The sequence below is a fragment of the Vigna unguiculata genome, chromosome 9 (genome assembly GCF_004118075.2).
Source record: "Vigna unguiculata cultivar IT97K-499-35 chromosome 9, ASM411807v1, whole genome shotgun sequence".
NCBI classification, from domain to species: domain Eukaryota; kingdom Viridiplantae; phylum Streptophyta; class Magnoliopsida; order Fabales; family Fabaceae; genus Vigna; species Vigna unguiculata.
In genome coordinates this window covers 40,442,202-40,464,290 of record NC_040287.1, presented here as the reverse complement: position 1 = coordinate 40,464,290, position 22,089 = coordinate 40,442,202, and the positions used below count along the sequence as shown (strand labels likewise).

Here is a 22,089-nt window from a genome sequence, read left to right as displayed (position 1 = left end):
CAATAAAAAAATTTAAAACAAAATCGGTAAAAAATGAGTTTGTTCAGAAAACATAGACAGGTGAAATTACCAACCCTTGTTGCCAGTCTACACAAAATAGTTATTCCCTTTTTGTTCTTGTAGAAATGTTTGTCTTATTCTATCTTTTATATATTTTTCATAGACACGGTCTTTTTACTTGCTTTTAAACCTTTTCACTGCAAAACCCAAATATTTTGTTTCTTGTACTATAATATATATTGGCGTTTCTTTTTCTTCTTCAGCTTTTAACTTTTACATCATCTGTCAATCATATCTCAATTATAGGTTTCTCCGCCTTATCTGCATATCAGCGTGTGTTTTCATTTTTCCTGTTTGCACGTAAAAGACATGTATTTTGTTTGTCGTCACGGTTACTATCAGTTTGTACTGTTACTTAAAATCTTTGTCAGTCAGTGTTTAGCGTTTGATTGTGTTTACCCTTGAAGAAGAATATTAATAAAAGAAATGCAGAATTAAAGTAGTTGATGTGGAAAGTAATTAAAGTTATAGTAAGTAGCACCTAACGTTCAACATGCATGCCTGATACCAGCAATTCAAAGACCAGCCAATCACTCGCACCACACCTAACGTTTAGCTTCATAAAAGAACAGGCAAACCTCAATGGTGCTATCTTGAATTTTATCAATGGCTCTGTTACATCCACCCACGCGCACTGCACCATCTCAGACTCACCGCTGGCAACATGCGTGGATGCTGCCTCCTCTCGCCATTTGGATTTCTGGCATGTAATTTTTTCATCTTCTTTATGCTTCCCTCACTCCTTTCATCACTCTTTCTCACGCATTGCCTTTTTTTTTTTTTTTTCTGTTTTGCAGTTTCAGCCACACTCCGTTATGGATATTACGGGGATTCCCTTATCTTGCTTGGTCCCGTCTCATCCCGTTTGATTACAACCAGTTCTGTTTTTGTGAAGCAGCTTCAAGTGTCAACCAAGGACAAAAATCAAGTCTTTATTCACACTTTCAATAAGAAGCCCCAGTTGAGCTCCCAAACTAATTGGACGGCGTCGGATTTTTTCCTCGTTGAACCGTATAAAAACAAGGTAAACATTGTTACAAGGTTTGGTTTGGTTTGGTTTGTTCTGAAGCAATCACCCAGAAGAATGTCTTTGAAGAAATTGACTTTTCAACTTCAGGTGATTTCTCTGTGGTTAAATCAGGGTTCCACCATCCGTATTAGGTGGGAAGAACATACTACTACTGGTTTGGATAAGCTACATGGGATGGTGGTTAAAGGTCATGCCTGTCTCTCTTTTTATACATTATTTTTAGTATGAATTTCAGGTTTGCCTGAAGAATCATTCTTATTTCGCAGGAGACATGAAGTTTGAACAACTACAGAATTCACAGCCGACCTTCCTCAATGCAATTTCTCTTCGAGAGACTGTTAATGGTAATTGATTACAGAATTAGCTGTCTTAGCAGAAAATTGGGTCAAAAACTTCTTTAGTGCTATATTTTTTATCATGATATCAAAATTCTCTTCTACTTATATACACTATTTCATATTTATAATTAACGTGACATTCTTAACCTACTCTATTATTGACAAAGATTGTTCATTTGAGTTATTTGATAACCTGTTTGTTAAGTTTAACAATTATTAAGGCAAACTTTTACATCATCTTAAAATTTAACTCAACATTAAAAACTAATTTAAAAGAAGATAGTTGACTCTCATTTACCATACTATTTAGTCATATTACTAGTCAACTAGAATCGGCAAATACTTACTGTTTCATTATAAGTTGCTCCTCTCTTGTCATGATTTTATTATAAAGAACCAATCCTTTTTTAGAAAGCTTACGACCATCATTATTTCTTTCAATCAAGAAATTGTTACCAATTAAACAGCAATATGTCCAATTCTATTTTCTAGTGTTTCGCCCAATTATCTCTGATTTGCTAAGTATATGAAAATTTTGAAAGAGGAGGGCATTTTGATTTTTGTGGACATTGCTAGGCAAAGAAGCTGAATACTTGGTTGAGGAAGATGATAGATACCACATTGGGGTTCTAAACATGAATGCAAAGAACATATTCTTGACTATGGAAGTTAATGTTTCAGCAAAGGTATATGATACCACCAAAGCCAAGAAGATGTGCTCCACTGAAAATGGACCTTGTAGGCTCAGTGTTTTCTTCCCAGAAACTCATTATATTATTCTTACGGCAGCCGACAATGTAAGGCTCAAGAAACCTTGTCTGACTCATTTAACTTTGGAGATCTTCACCGAAGTAATTCAAAAATACATTGTTACGTCGATTGGTTACAGGGAGAAGGGATATCGTATGTTGAAATTTCTTTAGTGGCCCGTGTGTTTGTCTACATATTACTTCTAGGTACAATGATTAAAATTTCTGTTCTGAATCCTTTGGTCGAACTATATATACTTTTTGTTGCTAAAGATGCCGCATTTTTGCGTGTAGGAGTTATTGCGATTGTTGTTTTTCTGATTCTGAAAGTCCTTGGAGTTTATGATGATGCTGAGCAGCATAGTCATGTTACAATCGATGTTACATACAGAACAAGTAATGTGGTTGCAACACACACCGAAACTGAACCATTGATGCGAGTGGAGGAAAATCGAATGTCATATGGAACAAATGCAAAAGATGATGAACAAAATTCAGGAACGTATAGTAGCTCTTCGTCAGAGGAGTTATATGATGAAAAATTATGTTGCATTTGTTATGATGAACAACGCAACAGCTTCTTTGTTCCTTGTGGACACTGTGCCACATGCTATGACTGTGCACAGAGGTACTCACTACTGAATATTTTCATAGGTTTCAGTTTATACAAATTTAAGGAGATTCACATTTGAGTGCATTTTGCAGGATTGTCGATGGGGAGAGCAAAGTGTGTCCTATATGCCGAAGGCTTATTCACAAAGTAAGAAGATTGTTTATCATTTAGGCTTACAGACATGTGTCTTTTAGTGATTTGATTTGAGGGATCATGTAGATAGTTGGGAAAATTTGGTTGGGAATTAGACTTTGGGAGTGGGTTTTGTGAAGAGATTGAATGATGTTATTTTCTATTTTTTGCTTGAAGCTGCAGGGGAAATGGGTAACTATCGTTTCGGCATAACTAAGCAACCAAAAAAATGTACTTTTCTTATATATTCTTTCCATATTTTCGGCATAAGTTCACACAGATAAATTTGTTCTTACCCGTAACTGACACTTATATTTAACAAAATATGCTACTTCTCAACAACAATGCTTTTTTACTATATAAAAAGTCTGTATTTTTTTCTTGGTCCAACCATGAATAGCTTTGCGTTTGTTTGTTACAATTATGAACTAAAAGCTGTACTTTTATTCCCTTAAACTATTTAAAAGCATTTTTGTAAAAGAAATTTCTGAGAATAAAGGAACTCCGAGTCACTTCCAAGACAGATTTTTGTTCGGATTTGGCATCAGCTCAGTATTCCCTGCGAACTAATATCATTTTTAGTGAGCAGTAATTCATGAGTGAGGGCACGAATTTATCTATATCGAGCATGATATAGCTTATTCCGCCATAAAAAGCTTTTGTCAATTTTCTTTCAAAATCAAAGTCTATCACTTTGTATAGAAATATTCTACCCTATGATATAGTCCTGGCCCTTGAAGTCATTTTGTGTTGAAAGTTGTATACTCACTCTTCCATGTTGTCCTGATACTTTATCGGAATCCTCTGCAATAAACTGTTAAGCTGAAATTTACCAAAACATTGTTTGTCAGATTGCTGGAGCCACCATGGTACATAAACCACAACTAGTTTTATGACTTGGGAACAGTGGTTTGACCCAAAAACTATTAACCTTGTATCAGTTTGTGGCCACAGCCAAGAGATAGCTAGTGATAGGAAATGAATGATTATAACATGTTTCGAATTAAGGATAGAAAGTTCACACCTATTCGTGGAATTTTAATCTTCAATCTCCAAAGAAATATTCCGAGGATAAAGTGTATGGAGTGGTTTGCCAAAAGGGTCTACAAAGGAAACTAGTTGAGTGGCTTCAAATGGTGATGCAACTGTTCACATGGACTATTGCATGCCAATTTTTCACTTCAGTCGTTCTTTCACCTTTCAATGACTCCAACATGGTTCTGAGTGGAAAACAGATGTCATGTTTCTCTCTTGCAGTCTGACACAAACCCTCTTAACTCATAATACTCTCACATCATGAGAGTAACAAAAATTCTGGTGTAGATTTTCTGAGCTTGCAGGTGAATAAAAGCACGGGTACATAATAGAGAATCAGAAAAGGGAACCGGTGAAAGTGTATGAGGATGGCCCCCACTTGGCTTTTTCATCAAAATCTGATGGCTGGTGTTATGGTTGCAGATGCTACAATACAAGCTACAGACAAAACCGCCAAAATCAAAACTTTATGTGTAATGGTTGGAGTTGGACTTTCGATCTTCTTCCACAAAGAACACCTGTTCTATGGATTATTGTTGAGACATGAGTTTCAGACAACCATAAAATGCTCAGTATCAACTAGGGAAGACTGTATTTTCAGTTCATCACACTGTTTTACCTTTTGGAATTGTCTTCTTTAAACAGTATTGTGGCAAGAGACAACACTACACTACAATGCCACCATATTTTGGCTCCCCCAATGTTATATCTATATAATTAAAAGTTATAATTACTCTTTTCTTCTCCTAAGTTTTTTGATTTAGTTTAATTTGGTTTCCACATTTTTTTTTCAATCTAGTATCTCAATTATTTAAAAGAGTTTAATTTGATCTCTCCGTTAAGTTGAAGTTAACACAGTCATCAAAACACGTGTCAAGCTGTAAAATTTTTTAATTTTAATTATTTTTTAAATTTACAATTTGTTACATGTCAGTTACTGTCGTGACAGTTTACAGTCATGACAGTGATAAAATTTGTTTTTAATTTAGTCTTTTATTAAAATTTTTGATTCAATTTAGTATCCAATTCTTTAAAATCATCTAATTTTGTCTTGTCCAATTTGAGACTAAATTAATAAATAAGTTTAATTATAACTTATATACATATTAAAATAATTGTTTTGAATTTATACATCAAATCACACACCTAAATATTTAAATTATCTTACTTTTTAAGTGTAGAAAATGATAAAAGGAAAACAAGTTTTACTCCTACCACGTGGCAGGACAGTAACTTGATACATGACAAATTATAATTAAAAAAAATTAAAATTAAAAAAAAAAATAAAAAAATTCAATAGCTTGACACGTGTCTTGTACGGACACGATGTTAACTCCAACCTAACGAAGATGATCAAATTGAACCCTTTGAAATAATTGAGATACTAAATTGAACCAACCAAAAATATAGGACAAAATTGAACTAAAATAAAGAATTAGGAGATCAAATCAGTAATTATACCTAACTAAAATTACTCCAATAAATTTTAGAATATAAATACTTAGTGGTAATATATATATATATATATATATATATATATATATATATATATATATATATAATCATATATTTTTGTATAAATTGTTTAGTCAATTTAAAGTATATTTTAACAATTTAAAATATATTAAGATATTTTTTATTTTTTATTTAGTGTTAAAAATTTACTAGATTATATTTTTTAAAGAATAAATGAATAAACCTTGAAAGTTTTTTAAAATATGATAATTTTTTAGATATTGATGGACTTGATTTATTTTTAAAATTAAATATCTTCACGAGAAATTATAAGTTTGAAAAAATATAAATCAATTAACATTCTTATTAATAATATAAAAATAATAGATTATTTTTCAAATACATATATAACTTATAAAATAGTATTAACAATTTGAGTATTAATCACTTTAACAATAAAAAATTTCTCAAGCTTAAGATTAACAATATTTCAAAAAAATGTAATCTTATTATCTATTGAAAAGAAAAAATTAAATAAAATTAATTATAATAATTTAATAAATATTTTATATGAAAAAATTCAAAAAAAATTATAAATAATATCTCATCTTTTTAAAGTTTATTTTATATATTCCAAATTCTTGAACATCATTCCATTCAAGAAAATACAATTTTCATTTCACGATTGCCACACGCCTTCTAGAGATGTCAGAGATCTCATGGAAGTTTTCATTGTCCTTAAAACACCTCAACCTTATTTTGAAAAGTCCAAAAACACTTTCGAAAGTATTGAAAACTAGTCAATAAATACCTTTTAATAATTTATATAAATGTTAAATACAGTCACATTTTCTTACACCTCAATCCATCAGGGAATAAACACTCTTTTCTAGTATTAGATAAGTCCAATTTTGTTGAAAATCTATTTAAAAAAGTCTATATGTTTCTGACCAATAGAAGAAATTGAAAATTAAGCTCATATTACAGTCTGAGTATAAGAAAAAACTCAGCTAAATGGTAGATTCTGTTAACAGTTTTGAACAAAACTTTATATTATTAACTGCACACATACTTTCCACAAAAAATTACAAAATAGAGTAAATAACTTTCATTCTTATGTATAATTTGAAATATATGGATCTTCTCACAGATTGTATAATAGAAAAATAATATACTATTTTATTTTATTAAATATTAATTTAAAAATACAAAAATATAAATATATAATTATAAAGATCCTAACGTATAATGGATCTTGTTAATAAACTTATCAAAAGATTCTAAAAATTAATATTAGATATTTTTATGTTTATGTTCATGACATGCGAAAGTTTATGAAGATGTAAAATATGAATGACAACAAAGTAATTATATATTAGTTAATTTTTATTTTTTAATCAATGTTTTACGAAGAAATAATGTTCAATAAATAAAAAGTCCAAAATGCTCCTATTAGCTTTCTTAATACCGAACTATTTTAAAAATTATATTATTTATGACAGTAATTTATAATTAAACAACATAAATAATCATTAACAAAAATAATGTCAACAAGGAGACCTGAAGTGCACCATGTTTGGTGGAAAAACCAGAAGTCAGATACGATACGGGACTCGAAGTGTTTGTATAAATTGTAGTAATAACCGCGCACCTGACAAGAGAAGATCAAGATAAAAAACAAAAGAAAAGAATGATGGTGAAATAAATGATCGAACGGCCACAGACGCGAAGATGCAAGAAGAAACGACGAAAATAAACCCTGCAATTGTGACGTGTCGCTACGATGTTAGCTTAATCCGAACGATTGCATCTAGGATCGGAGTAGAGAGTAACTAGCCGCGGGACACATTGCTAGGCCAGACGGTAGATAGATCCGTATAAATAGGTGCGTCGAGTATGCACACGTAGCAGGTAGCAGGCCACCGCGAACTGGCTTCCTCCGTCGCCCGCGCACGCCGGAAAGTTTGATCAGAAAATGAGTGCTCCGTCGCGAGAAGATGGGTCGAAAGAAGAGGAGAAGGACGAGGAGGCGAACCGGCTTCTAGAGGAAGCAGGAGCGGTATCGTCATCATCGGAAGAAGATGTGGCATACGAAGCGGGGGAGAAGATCCTGGTGGCGGATTTCGAGTTTGACACAGTGGACGATGCGACTGTTCCTCCTTTCTCATGGAAGAAGCTGTGGCTCTTCACTGGGCCTGGGTTCTTGATGAGCATAGCTTTTTTGGATCCGGGGAATCTCGAGGGGGATCTCCAGTCTGGGGCCATCGCGGGCTACTCGCTCCTCTGGCTCTTGATGTGGGCCACCGTCATGGGCCTCTTGATCCAGCTTCTGTCCGCCAGGGTCGGGGTCGCCACGGGCCGCCACCTCGCCGAGCTCTGCAGGGATGAGTATCCCCATTGGGCCCGTCTTGTGCTCTGGTTCATGGCCGAGCTGGCCCTGATTGGCGCCGACATTCAAGAGGTCATTGGAAGTGCCATCGCCATCCAAATTCTTAGCCGAGGCGTCCTCCCTCTCTGGGTTGGAGTTCTAATCACTGCTTCCGACTGGTATCCCTCCTTGCTGTTGCTAACTCCTGTGTCATATAACTCATGTTTCGATAGGATTTTTTATATACCTGAAATGCATTTACCTCAAATTTTGGAGAGAGCCTTGCATTCAAAACTAATTTTAGTTGTTGGAAAAAGTTTGATTAATTTTACCCTTTTATCTCGTTTTTCTATTAATACAACTTTATTCAAATTCTTGATCTTTGAACTCCACCAGTCAAGTTTTGAGGTGGTTTTTATGATGTTAAGCGGCTATTTGTTAGGTATTGATTTCATGTTTTTTAATTCTAGTTTTCTTTTTCAAATTAGTTTCTCTACATGTTTATTTTTAATTGATGCATTCACGAGCTCATTTTAGTTGATGGAGGATTTTATTTTATTTTACTCTTGTTACTTTTCTTACAAATTATATGTACCCTTGTTTGTAGTATATTGTTCCCTTTCATTAATTCCTTGCAAGCTTCCCATTTTCTCGTCGGAACGTGTTTTAACTGTGGTATGTTCTCTGTTGTTGAACAGCTTTTTCTTTCTATTTCTCGAGAACTATGGAGTGAGGAAGTTGGAAGCTGCTTTTGCAGTTCTCATTTCTGTTATGGGTCTTTCTTTTGCCTGGATGTTTGCTGATGCAAGACCTAATAGAGAAGAGCTTTTAATGGGTAAATTTCATCTGATGTTGTGGTTGAAATATCACTTTTTTATATGACCCATGTGTTCTTTATTAGCTTGCCCTTCTCACTGGTGTTTCACAAGTTAAAAGATACCTAGCCTTTCATAGTCCATGGATATAATATAACTGTTTTTGTTCCTTTTGATAGGTATTTTGGTTCCGAGACTAAGCTCAAAAACAATTCGTCAAGCTGTGGGTGTTGTGGGTTGTGTCATCATGCCTCACAATGTATTCCTGCATTCTGCTTTGGTTCAATCAAGGAAGGTTGATCCTAATAAGAAAGGTCGGGTACAGGAGGCTCTCAACTACTATTCAATCGAGTCATCAGCTGCACTTTCAGTCTCCTTCATGATCAATCTATTTGTCACAACAGTTTTTGCTAAAGGTTTTTATGGAACAAAGCAGGCAAAAAACATAGGACTGGTCAATGCAGGGCAATATCTTGAAGAAAAGTATGGAGGAGGAGTTTTCCCTATTCTTTATATATGGGGAATTGGGTTATTGGCAGCTGGCCAGAGCAGCACCATCACTGGCACATACGCTGGCCAATTCATAATGGGGGGTTTCCTCAACCTTCGTTTAAAGAAATGGATGAGAGCATTGATCACTCGAAGTTTTGCAATTGTGCCAACTATAATTGTAGCTATAGTTTTTAATAGATCAGAAGCCTCTTTGGACATTTTGAATGAATGGCTCAATGTGCTTCAGTCCATGCAAATTCCCTTTGCTTTGATTCCCCTCCTCACATTGGTCTCCAAAGAGCAGCTCATGGGAACCTTTAGAGTTGGACCTGTTCTTGAGGTTAGTTAATCATCTAACTGTTCTTTCATTTTATTGATTGTTAATTATAAGATCTACCTGAAGCAACTTCCCTCATGGTTCAAAGTTATGTTTCAGTAAGGGAACAAAGGTAAAGCTGTCCAATGTTTTTGGTTTGTGTCTGCAGCTATAAATATATCTTTTTCTGTTGTTAAGGATGGTTGTCCGTCAGGCTTGACAGTCAGTGCCCAATCTGATTGTCAAATCTAAAGTTATTTAAGATGTGTGTTGGTAATTCAATAACAATCTATATCTGTTTGCTGGATAAAACTAGAAATAGATCTGCCAGTTATATTTAAGAGAGTGAAACGTGGTTGATGCCTGATATTTCTCTATAGTTGCTTCTATCCACTTTCTTTTCTTGTTTTTCTTCTTAGGTGCATTTGGTTTCAATGATTTTTATGTGAAGGTGAATTTAAAAATATATTTTAATTCTCCAGTTGAATTTCTGCAACAGAAATGATCAGCAAACATGAATTTAAGTTGCTTCAAGATCTGTTTCTGTGCAGTGTAATGTGGAGATGTTTTAATTTCAGTTCATTCTTCTATAGAAAATTTATACAGCTCCTTGCTTGAGTTCATGGATTCCTAAAGTTTTAAGGAATTGTCTCATAACTGTAAGGAAAAGTATTGCTACATATTGACTTCCATTTACATAAGTATCATATTGAAAATCCTGCACAAGATTTTTTCCTATAAAAGATTCACGTGCTTGTGGGCCTCTTTGTGGGAATTGGGTTGATGAAGAAGTAATTTAAGGAAAAACAATGAGCAAATACCATATTCGTTAAGTATACTGATTTCAAGATTACAAACTCTTCTCTCTTTTTTTCCATACTAAAGTTTACTTATTTTATACTTGTAGAGAGTAGCATGGACTGTTGCTGGACTGATAATAGTGATTAATGGGTATCTATTGTTAGATTTCTTCATTTCTGAGGTGAATGGCGTCATGCTTGGTCTTTTAGCCTGCTCCTGCACGACAGCCTATATTGCGTTCATAGTATATTTGGTTTCTCAGAGCGGTATTCTTCCTTCTGCATGGGTTAATCGTCTTCCCAAGGGATTTTCTTCAACTGGGAATTAACTCAACCAAATTCAGACTTTGATGAAAAATCTGGAAATAGTACAGCAAACTTCTGCTAGACAATTTTGCATGAGTTTTGCTTCATACACCATAGAGATTATAGAGTTTCTCTAACTATGAAACCTGAATTAAAGTGAATACAAGGTCAGGTAGGGAAAAACACTTAGTTTTAACTGCACTTCAATTTTGCAATAGCCTTACAAAGTGTACCTTCCATGTGTATGAAAATGGATATACCTTTCGGATGGAAGACGAGGAGAGAGCATGATTACAACTTGCAGGATAGATTATCGATTTACCGCTCAACATACCTACCATTATTCTTTTTCTAACAAGTTGTGAATTGCTCCATTATTCTTTGATGTATACAGTTTGTATGTAACTTGGAACTGGTACATGTTCCTTTCATGAAGGAACACGGAGTACATTCTACCTGCTGAGAGCACAAAGGTATTAAAACAGCAGACATAAGTTGTAGGGAGTACTCAATAGTAAAATCTGGACTACATTTATTTTCTATTATCTTTATGTTTTCTGGTTAGTTATGATCTCACCTTACTTGAAGGTGCTACTCAGTTGCTGAGGACACACTAGCAAACTGTTAGAGCCTTAATCTGATTAGAGTGTTGTTAATAGGTTAATTTTTAGGTGAAAAAGTAAAAAGATGTCAAACTAATTTGATGAATTACTTGTTAAATTATATGTAAAAGAACTCATTTCTCTTATTGCTATCCATTTTCTGACTCAATTTTGAATTAATATTACTTAGGATAACCATTTCATCATTTTTTTTTCAGTGGTTTCTTCTTTTACTAAATAACTTTAAATCTACCTCAAGACTTTATTTTAGAAAGAGTTAAGCTTGAATTGGCTTGTGTAGTTTCCGAGATTTACGAACAACCCTTGAACACAAAAGATACTTGTTCCCAAGGTGAGAGTACATGCACTTACCTCAAAAGATACCTATTCCCAAGGTGAGAGAGTACATGCACTCACCCGGGACATGAAGAGAAGAATAAGAGAGGTTTTCACTTCGATTGAATTGTTTGATCATCTTTTTGCCTTGACCTTTATTTGTTTAAATTATTTCTAATACACCTCTGAATCCCTAAACTTTGACGTTATGAAAAAAAAAAAAATTCTTGAAATTGGCGACTCAGTCTGTCGGTGTGTCGGATTTTGTTTGACTATTTTAAGTAGGCCAAAGTCAAATCGACGAATCAGATTAGTCTGTTTTGTCGCCCGTGGTTTTAGCCATGAACTCTCATAGACAAAGATTTTAAAATAATGTAACACAATCTTGTGTCTTTTAATATCATTTAACATCAAATTAATTACACTTGACGGAATGCGAAATGATGGAAATAAGAAAAAAAATGGAGAAATCAAGTTTAATTTGATGAAAAATGAAGGAAAAATTCAAAAAAGTTTAATTTGAAAGTTGTAAGATTATACTCTTGTCCTTGTGGGTAATATTAATTTTAAATAAATTTTAATTGGTTGAAATTAATTTGGAATAAGATGTGAATGAATAATTAAAATAAAAATGTTTTAATTAATAAAATTAATTTAAGTTAAAATATGATTGGCCCAAAATTAATTTAAAATAAAATATAAATGATTAGTTAAATAAAAGATATTTTAATTAATGAAATTAATTTAAAATAAGATGAGAATTGTTTTCACGTGCAAAACTTTATTACAAAATTTTTTAAGAGAGTATTCTTTAATTCCATATTTCATTTCTTGTGCAAAACTTGATTACAAGTCTTTTCAAGAGAGTATTCTTTAATTCCATACTTCATTTCTTATAAGATTTTGATGTGGGTAAAGTTTCTTCTCTAAACCAATTTTACATATTCAAATAAATTGCAAAACTAACACAAGCAATCCGTCCTTATTGATCAATAGTTGCAAATATTTTCTGTCATAAAAAAAAATCTACTCAACTCCACATCACCAATCACAGTAAAATGAGTCATTTTGTTAAAAAAAAAACTTGCAAATATAAGTAAACAACGACACTGTTGAGCCTCTTGGAGATGCAATCATCATCTTTAAACATAAGCACAATGGTATTATTTGAACATACAAAGTTTTCTACGTCCATGGTAGCTCCAACCCTTCTTTCGTGCAATTTGGAAACGCATCGAGTTGGTTCCAAGAACTTCTGAGTCCACCTTCATTACCTTGTTCTCCTGCCATTTTCTTGCAGCTTTAGCTTCACATCTTGATAAAACAACCACATAATAAAAAAAAAGTTTTCCTGTGATTATAAACTTGATTGAATAATCGATTATGAGAATCAAATGATCAACTATCATGCAAGATAATGTGCATTCTATAATTGATTATCTAACCCATAATCGATTAGAACATGCACTTCCAGGACTGCTCTTGGAAAGAGAATTCAGATATTACTGGATTTTTTTTTTATTTGCACTCAAGACACTGTAATCACTTTTTTATTACACATCTTCACTCTCATTTCCTCACACACTACCTGGTCTAAATGTCAATGCCAACCACAAATTAATTTTTGCTAACAATACTAACAGAAATTAAGGTTAGGATTATATAATTCTATAATTTGATAAACAATTAAATATAACAAAACAATAAAATTATTAATTAAAAAAGAGAAATGAATTTTTTTATAATAAAAATAATATTTACAAATATTTTCCATCTAGTTGTTATCCTATAAAATTAACAATAGTATTAAATTAACAATATATAATAATAATAATAATAATAATAATAATATTATTATTATTATTATTATTATTATTATTATTATGTATAAACATTCGTGTACGTTAGAGATAAAATGATTATTAGTAATAATTTTTAACATTGAACAAACTTGAACAATAGTTTTTTTAAAATGATAATTTTTTGTATTTTTTTATAAGTGGTTAATGTTATAGAATTGCAAGCCAGGTTGTTTAAACTATGATAATACTTGTCATTTTAAATTAAAATAATTCTATTTTTATGGTATATGTTTATACATTAAAATCATATGAGAAGATATTTTCCAATATATCTTATACCTCTCCCATCATATTAATCATAATCACGTGCCAAACCCAACAATATTAATGTGTCAAAGTGTAAAAAAGCAAATCAAGTTTTAGAGAACCTGAGAAGAGGATAGAAGTACTGTGACAAAATTTTAATTATTTTAAATATAAAAAAATCTAGAAAACGATACAAGAGCAATTGTAGTTTTTAAAAAGAGAACACTTTAATATTTTAATAATAAAAAGTTAAAACTATACAAAAAAATTATTAATTAAAGTTCATTTTATAAAACCTTATCTCTAAACTTTATTTTTAAACTTTAAATCTATCCTCTTTATAGATTTATGATCCCAATTTTCATCTTTTCGATGATGAAAGGCGTAGAAGTGTCGAAGAACTCTACATATCTAGTCAATAAAAAGAAAGAAAGAGTAAATTCACTTTTTATCTCTTTTTAGGTTGTTTTGCATTTTAAGTTGGCAGGGATATTATGCATGTGATTCAAATATGCTAAAAGCAAATCTTTGTTGTTATGTGATCATGATAATATGTTTAGATTGTTAATCAGGGTTTTATGTGTATAGTTTGGTCAGCCTGTGAGGAATAAAGTTCTAAATAAAATTTGAGTAATAAGACAATTTTAACCAATGTAAGAGAAGTTAGTGTTAATTGTTGTGTTTTTTACTTGTTGATAGATTTTATGATTGTGTTGGTATGAATTAATTGAAAAAATAAATGAAATTAATGGTTGGATTGAATATGTAAAAGTTTGATTTGATTTCTTTGTTACGAAATTGAATGTTTGTTCAAATTGTGAATTGTCACTAATGCAGAAAAAACCTATTACATCAATTATTTTGGGCTTATTACATCGGTCTCCGGATCCGATATAATATATAATATTTGTAACATATAAGGACATATTCTATTTGCGCTGAAGTAAAAGATATATATTGAGCCAATTGTACAAGTTGAATTGTCTTGTTCTCTTAGAATGGTGATATGGAGTAAAAGCTCTCGGGCACCACTTTGAAATGGCTAAGTCAGTGAGTTCCAATTGCCATTGCGTTGGGCACCACTTTGAGACCTACAGGTTCTTACATGACAGTGAGTTCCAATGCTCTGAAGTGTTGGGCGCCACGTTCAGACCATTGGATGCTCACTTGACACAGACTCCAGGGCTAGTTATCATTGGGCGTTGCTCAAAAACCACTGGGCACCATGAATTTAAATTCCAAAGAGTTCTAAGGCATGAGACATTGGACATTGGCTTCACTGCTTCGCCGTTGGGCACAAGAGTTCATCGTTGAGTAGAAAACCTCAAACCGTTGGACACAAGGTTGACTTTTCTCCCACTGAGTTCTCTACTTGGGTATGGTTGGGTGCTCTTGGAGTAATGCTGAGCAGTATGTATTTATTTATTCTTAATGGTAAATTGTGGAATCTTGTGATGGTGATTATGATTCAATTCAAAAGGTTATACATGAATTTAGTCTCTATGATGATGTAAAGGAATGTATGAATTGAAAAGTTAGTTTAAAAGAGATGTATAATTTATTACCATAGTGTTCCTAAAGAGGGAGACTACTTTTGTTAATTTAGTGTGTAATGAATATGGATACATGTGTTGTGAGAAGTCATCTTAAACTCTATTAGACTTAGAGACTCACATAAAGTAGTATTGTAGTCTAGGTGGTGAGAGATAAATAAGGCTTTTATGGTGAGATTTGGGGGTGGGCCCCTTTTTCCATAAATTTCTAAGTAAACTTACCTTGTCATGATGAGGTTGAGACCGTACAATTTGATATGGCTAGTCATGGTATTTGTTTCATGATCTTATGACAGGTGCAAGACTTTAGTATCTCAAGAAATGAATGTCTCTTTTGGTTGCAAACTAACAAGAATTATATTATTCTCACATCTTAAATCATTAGTTGATCCTCTTTCTTTTAGGTGCATTTATTGTTTCTTTTTTGAAATTATCGCTATAATAACGTGAGTATATGATTCTGTAAATGAGAGTGAAACTAGACCATGATGATTCATGTGAAATTTTGTCATATATATATATATATATATATCTATATATATTTTGTATTGTGTATATTATATATATGGTGTATTATGTACATTAGTCCTTTGTTTTTATACATTTGATTATGCATGTCTTATGCTCAATTGACTATATTTAATTGATATTCTAAAATTTATGCACTAAAAATGTATGCACTCTAGAGATGAATTTACTTTATTCTTTTTAGGTTGTTACAAAAGTATGTTTATTATGAAAAATCATAGAGATAATTTAGAATTTTATATAATAAAATCAGAGAAATAATATATATATATATATATATATATATATATATATATATTTGTGTATTCAGAAAAGAAAATGTTATTTTCCACATCCATTATTCTCCTCTAAGCCTTTTCCCAAAAATGATACTTACATATTTGTGAGCTAATTCTTTTCCCAAAAAAGAAAATATTGAGTCAACTGTTTGACTCCGTGTATGTGAAGTTAATTCCATATAATATTCAGCTGCTCAAAATGTTCACCTTATGCAATTGGTTCAAAATGTATCTGAAATAGCTACTGTTCTTTTTTTGCCATTTTTGGACTACTCCTACAAAGAGACTAACTCTATTGTGGAAGTTGGATAAAGTTTTGACCCAAACTAAAAAAGGTAAGGGATCAAACATACATTCATTTGGGTTGAAAAAAAAAACAAAATAATTATATATTATTCTTAGTTGGACGAGTTTGACCCAAATTTAAAAAAAATATATCCGAAACAGTCAGGCATTTAAATTGAAATCGATAAATAATTGTGTACATATTTGAAATATACTAAAACAAAAATAAAAACTAATTTTATATTATTAATATTTATTTATTTATTTTATAATAATGCCAATAGTATTTTAATATTAATTTTATTAGAGAAACTTATTTTAATAAATTAATATTTTTTATAGATTTACATTATAGTAATGTGTAAATCATTGAAAAGTAAGCTAAACATTGAATTTAAAGATTAAGAGATTGTGTACGTTTATATTGCTTTTTCAAGAGAAAACGCGTTGTAAAAAAAGTATATATACTTAGGCAAAGTGGAAAAAACATATTATTCAAGAGTACATAGTCATTTTCTTTAATTATTTTATAGTTTTTAATAAATGTTAAATTCGATCACGTATTTATTGTATCTTCACAAAATTCAAATTTGGTTACATAAGTGAAGAAATTCACAGAAGAAACAATAAATCTTATTTATAGTAAGGACTGAAGTTGGTTCAGAAATGGTTTTAACAACTACAAAGCCAGAATGTTTGTTAGAGGATTAATTTCTATATTTTGTATGAAGAAATTATGAGAATATATGGAGTTAATTTGGGAGGATAAAAAATATATTTAAATCATTAAATCTTATAACGTGCGAAAGGAAAGTTTGTAACATTTCTTGCTATTATACACTATGCAATTTCAAATTATAAAATAATGGTAGCAAGATTCACCTAACACTAATAAGAATTTATATTTGAAAAAAAAAAATTGTGAGATTGTGAGGATATATAAGAGAAAGAAAAGAAACTATGGTACACGAGTTCACATCGAAAGCTGCTGAAGCAGTAGTTTGTTTTGGGTTTTCTCGCATGTAATTTTACTATATATTGCATGCAGAACGGTACCCATTGGAGGACTCTCTTTACTCAGCTAAACAACACTGCCTCCTCACCTCCCACACTCTTCTTCTTCCCTCTTTCTCACCCTAATTCCTTTTTCCTTTCACTTTTTCACCAAATAATAGAAATCCTTCATTCCTTTTTCTAAAACCCCTTTCTATAAATCCTTCTTATTCTTTCATCAATTTCTTTGCTTTCCAATGATGTCGCATGGATCATCATCGTCTGCATTTCACAATGATCATTCAGTGTCCGCCTCTTCTCAACAACCTGTGGGACTGTCTCGGTTCTTCTCGCAATCCCACAACCCTTCCCAAACCCTAGAAGATGCTTTTTCTCGTCTTTGTGTTTCTGCCTCTCCTTTCAACTACTCACATTCCGCCTCTCCTTTCAACTACCCACATTCTGATTTTGTTGCCGATGGTCCTTATGGTATCAATGGTTCTTCCAAGATCCCCCCTTACAACAGTTGGAATGGTGGGATTTCCACTCCTCAGACGGCCAATCTTTGGCACCCCACATTCACTGTTAATAATTATTCTTATCATGGTGATGGGTGTCTTGATTCAAAACCATTGACGAGACAAATAGAAAATCCCACATTCAGTGGTGTTTATCCTGTTGTACCATTCTCTTCCAATGGAATGGTGTTGCAGAAGACCTCTGACAACAACGGTTTCTTGAATGGTGGTGTTTTAGGTGGTAATGGTTTCAATATTCTGGGGTTTACTTTTGATGAAAGGCGCCTCCGATGGTTCAATAATTTTCGTGGTTGCGTTTTGACGTTGGCTACGGATCAACATATGTGTAGGACTTTGCAGGAGACTTTGAAAACATTGACGAGAGAAGAGTTTGATATCATTTTCTTGGAGCTTATTAATCACGTGACTGATTTGATGGTTGACCCCTTTGGGAATTATGTTGTTCAGAGGATGATGGAACTTTGCAGCGAAGAGCAACGGACTCAGTTAGTGTTAAGACTGACTCAGTGTAATTTTCAGTTGGTCAGAATTTGCCTGAGTCCCCATGGGTATGGTTGTTGACTCTTCCATTTTCAAGAATGTTGTCTCGTTACTCTATTTTCTTGCTTTGTTTATTGGGTTTGAACGCATCTATATTTATATTTATGTACGATAAAGCCATTGGTATTTTGTTTTCTAGAACCCGGGCTGTTGAGAAATTATTGGAGTATATAACCTCCCAGGAGCAACGAAATCGTATTATGTCAGCTCTTAGTCCCGGTGCTGCTGTATTGGCAAAGGATGTGAGTGGTCATAGGGTGATTCTGCATTGTCTAAAACAATTCCCTAGAGAAGACAATGAGGTAACTATTGTTCACGGTTTGTTTTCAAGTGTACTTTGCCTTATAACATTCATTTCCTTTGCAAACAAGCAACTGGGGAAACTATATGGAGAAATTTTGTTTAATGATAAGGCTAGACATTTGGTTCTTAGAATGAATTAAGTGATGTGAGTTTAGCTCCGTGTATTATGGGATACAGATTTTTCCACTCCTGTATAATTATTTCAGAGCATTTTGAATTCGACCTTTATGCCATTTAAGTTGAAAGTTGTTTTCTTGGTTTCTGTTCATATGGTTATATACACTTTCAAGAAATAATTACTGTAACTTATAATACCTGTTATGTTACTTCTACTCCTTTGGTAGGTCTTAATTATAAGTTTCTTACTAGAAATAAAGTCTATGTTTATCGAATTAGTCTGTATAAAGATCTTCGTGCTGCTTCATTTCAAATACTTTTAAGAAATTTTTGTTTTTCCTTAATTCACATCTTCTTGACTGAACAGCCCTGTTTGGCTAAGTCCTACAGAAGTTATGGAAGTGATGTAGCTGGCTTATAAGCCTCACTATTCGATTTGTTTACAGAAATTCCAAAGAAAAATAAATTTATTATGTATGAGGTACATTGATCTGGTATTCCTGGCTTCATGAAGTTTTGATTGTAGACTTTTTCGACAGAATCTTCTGAATGTGGTGGCAAGCAAGTGCTTTGATATTGCAACAGATAAAACCGGATGTTGTGTGCTGCAGCCATGCATTAACCATGCACAAGGAGAAATAAAGAAGAAGCTGATAGCTGCTGTCATGTTTTACGCTTCACACTTAGCGGAAGACTGTTACGGGTCTCTTGTTTTGCCTTCTATATGATGTTTTCTCTTTTCTAGTCAATGAATTTTAATATGCTTGACTTTTACTATTGGTTTTATGTTTCCTGGCAGCAACTATGTTGTGCAACATTTATTGTCTCTGGGGATGCCAGGAGTTGCAGAATCTCTATGGAGACAGCTTGAAGGAAGATTCTTCTATCTGGCCTGTAACAAATATGGGAGTAATGTAGTGGAGAAGTTCTTTCAAGACTCGGTTGAACCGCATTCAACATATATTTCTCTGGAATTGCTCCACAATCCAAATGTTGCAATGCTTCTTGTGGATCCATACGGGAATTATGTCATCAAATCAGCACTGTCAGCATCAAGGGTCAGCGAACTCAAAAACACTTTGTGTTTTGTGATTGCATGTTTGTGCATTAATTTTTCCATATAATGTAGTTTGGGCAATTTCTCCTTTTGCTAGTTACTGAAGTTTGACTTGCAGGGTCATGTCCGGAATGCCTTGGAGCAACTGATCAAACAAAATTCGTTGATGATGCAGAGCAACCTCTTTGGCAAAAAGCTACTTGCTTGGTTTAACAAGGGAAGAATATAAACATGCATTGCTGTTACTTTGTATAGTTCCAAAGACAACTCATACCGCAAGGGGTTGCACGTGTCTCCATTGTTTGTCTGTTCCATTACTGTGGTACCAAACATTACATTGTTTATGTCTTGGCTGTGTTAGTTTTGTAGTTTATTTAGTTCTTTTCAATTTTGTCACCTTCGATGCGATAGTAGGACTTGCTACTGAAAACCGTTCAGATTGAACTACAGAGTGGACTATATTGAACAATTCTCTGCTGTATAGATTACTTCGCACCTACATGAGGGCTGAAGCATGTGATGAAACACAATGATAATCTAAAACTGTACTAGTGTTGTTCCTCTGTATTACATGTTCAATAAATGGATCCTGAGGATAATTTTTGTTAAGGGGATTTAGTGCGGTAGCTCTTTCTACAAACCTCCAACAAAAATGACAAATGCTTGGAACATAATTTTTTATGCATTTTTTCTCTCTCAATAATGTATTCTGTTATGATTAAATGTAATATGTGAGAATTAATTCTTTATTTTTCTTCACATTGGAGGATGGATTTGACGTAGAGTGAATGGAAAAATATGACGGGATAGATGAGAGATTGTAGTGTTGTTTAATTTATGGATTGAGAGGTGAAACTAAATGGATTTGAAGTGAAGGTTTTTGAAAGATTTGATAGATGAGATAGATAAAAAAAAATGATAATAGATAAAAATAAAAGATTACACATTTGTCCTTAGAGGTGGTAATTTGGACTTAAATTGAAGGGCGGGTTTCGCAGGTTTGGTATAAATATGTGAGGTGGACTGAGATATTGAACCTGCTAGCCCGCAAAAGCTCAACCCGCATAACCCGTAGTTTGCACGGGTTGGCTTGCGGTTCGTGTGGGTTGGCCTGCGACCTACGTCGATTGGCTCATGACTTGCATAAAAAAATTACATTTATGTATATTGGTTACTTTCCTTTTTGAACTAATGAACGTTTCAAATTATTGTATTAGTGCAAAAGATAAATGTTATGTATTGTTGAATATGCTATAATTTGAAGAACACATGTCAAAATGCAGAAATGAATATTATAAAAATTTTGAATTATCAATTTATCATTCAATCCCCCAAATCTTTGCTTAATTTTGTGAACTTGTTAAAATTTTTCAATTTGTTGAACATTTAAAGTTTTACATAAGAATTAAAAAAGAAAAGCGGGCCGCTCGCGGACTCACTTGCTAGAACTTATGCGAGGCGGACCAAACTTTTCATCCCCTTTCAATATGCGATGGGCCATTCCGGCCTGCATTTTGGAGTTAAGTGCAAGACGATCCTAAACAGCGGGGCCGACCTGCATTTTCACTCCTATTTATCCTTATGATTAAAAGTAATATAAAATAAAGATTTAATGAGTTCAACTTAATTTAAAAAATGCTTTAATATATTAATTTAAAATTAAATGTTAAAATCAAATTAAAATAAAAAATTATAATGATTAGTTTTATAATTAAAAAAATACAAATCTGTACATTACTTAGATAATCATGAGGAAGGCAATGTTGTGTGTAATTGCAGATAAATTGTACGATATTTAAGTAAAAAATCTAATATGAACAAACATCTCATAACATACCTGGATCTTATGGTTTACGTGATCGTGAGTGTCTTTTCACCATGGTATTTTATATATTTTATTTTATTGAAAATATTTTGAAAGAAGTCCTTAAATTTTTTTTAGAAAAATTAATGTCTATCTATTTATACTTGCACCCAAATAACTTTAGTGAAAGTTGTTTACCACAAATGCTTATAATAAAAGATATTATTTCAATATGGATGTTATATACATAAATTTCTTAAAATTAAAGTAAATTATTTATAAAATATAAACAAATTTTTTCTTTAAAAAGAGTTCTCTTTGAATGTAAGAAACTCATAAACCCTATATTTAAATAACACTTCTAATTATAAGCAATCTCAATATAATTCTTTAATCTGTCGAATTGTATATCTATCTATTATAGTTTATAAATAAACATACTCTTTAATGAATATCATCATTTTTTATTTTAAAAACTATTATATCACTATTTGAATATATAACTTTTTATTATTATAAATTTTTGACTAATTACTA

At 32.4% G+C, this 22,089-nt stretch overlaps 3 protein-coding genes across 6 annotated transcripts; all 3 read left to right on the top strand.

Moving 5' to 3' along the window:
* Window positions 1-480: 480 nt before the first annotated feature.
* Window positions 481-4,651, top strand: LOC114162616. 4 transcript variants are annotated; one of them, XM_028046564.1, is made up of 9 exons: window positions 481-763; window positions 858-1,084; window positions 1,202-1,277; window positions 1,357-1,434; window positions 2,005-2,225; window positions 2,318-2,384; window positions 2,472-2,805; window positions 2,883-2,937; window positions 4,381-4,651. In XM_028046564.1, exons 1-9 carry the CDS (start codon window positions 667-669, stop codon window positions 4,432-4,434), a joined length of 1,209 nt encoding a protein of 402 aa, XP_027902365.1. In that variant the 5' UTR covers window positions 481-666; the 3' UTR covers window positions 4,435-4,651. The 4 variants fall into 4 exon arrangements, with proteins under 4 accessions (XP_027902365.1, XP_027902367.1, XP_027902364.1 ...); XM_028046566.1 differs by having other exon boundaries at window positions 1,178-1,277; window positions 2,110-2,225; XM_028046563.1 differs by having other exon boundaries at window positions 485-763; window positions 1,178-1,277.
* A 2,483-nt stretch (window positions 4,652-7,134) lies between these two features.
* On the top strand, window positions 7,135-11,054 carry LOC114163979 (metal transporter Nramp2-like). Its single transcript, XM_028048401.1, has 4 exons — window positions 7,135-7,959; window positions 8,479-8,615; window positions 8,775-9,427; window positions 10,311-11,054. Exons 1-4 carry the CDS (start codon window positions 7,388-7,390, stop codon window positions 10,530-10,532), a joined length of 1,584 nt encoding a protein of 527 aa, XP_027904202.1. The 5' UTR covers window positions 7,135-7,387; the 3' UTR covers window positions 10,533-11,054.
* Window positions 11,055-17,204: 6,150 nt separating this feature from the next.
* Window positions 17,205-20,229, top strand: LOC114164555 (pumilio homolog 12-like). The gene is made up of 5 exons (XM_028049270.1): window positions 17,205-18,279; window positions 18,411-18,573; window positions 19,231-19,394; window positions 19,491-19,749; window positions 19,867-20,229. Exons 1-5 carry the CDS (start codon window positions 17,450-17,452, stop codon window positions 19,975-19,977), a joined length of 1,527 nt encoding a protein of 508 aa, XP_027905071.1. The 5' UTR covers window positions 17,205-17,449; the 3' UTR covers window positions 19,978-20,229.
* Window positions 20,230-22,089: the final 1,860 nt, after the last annotated feature.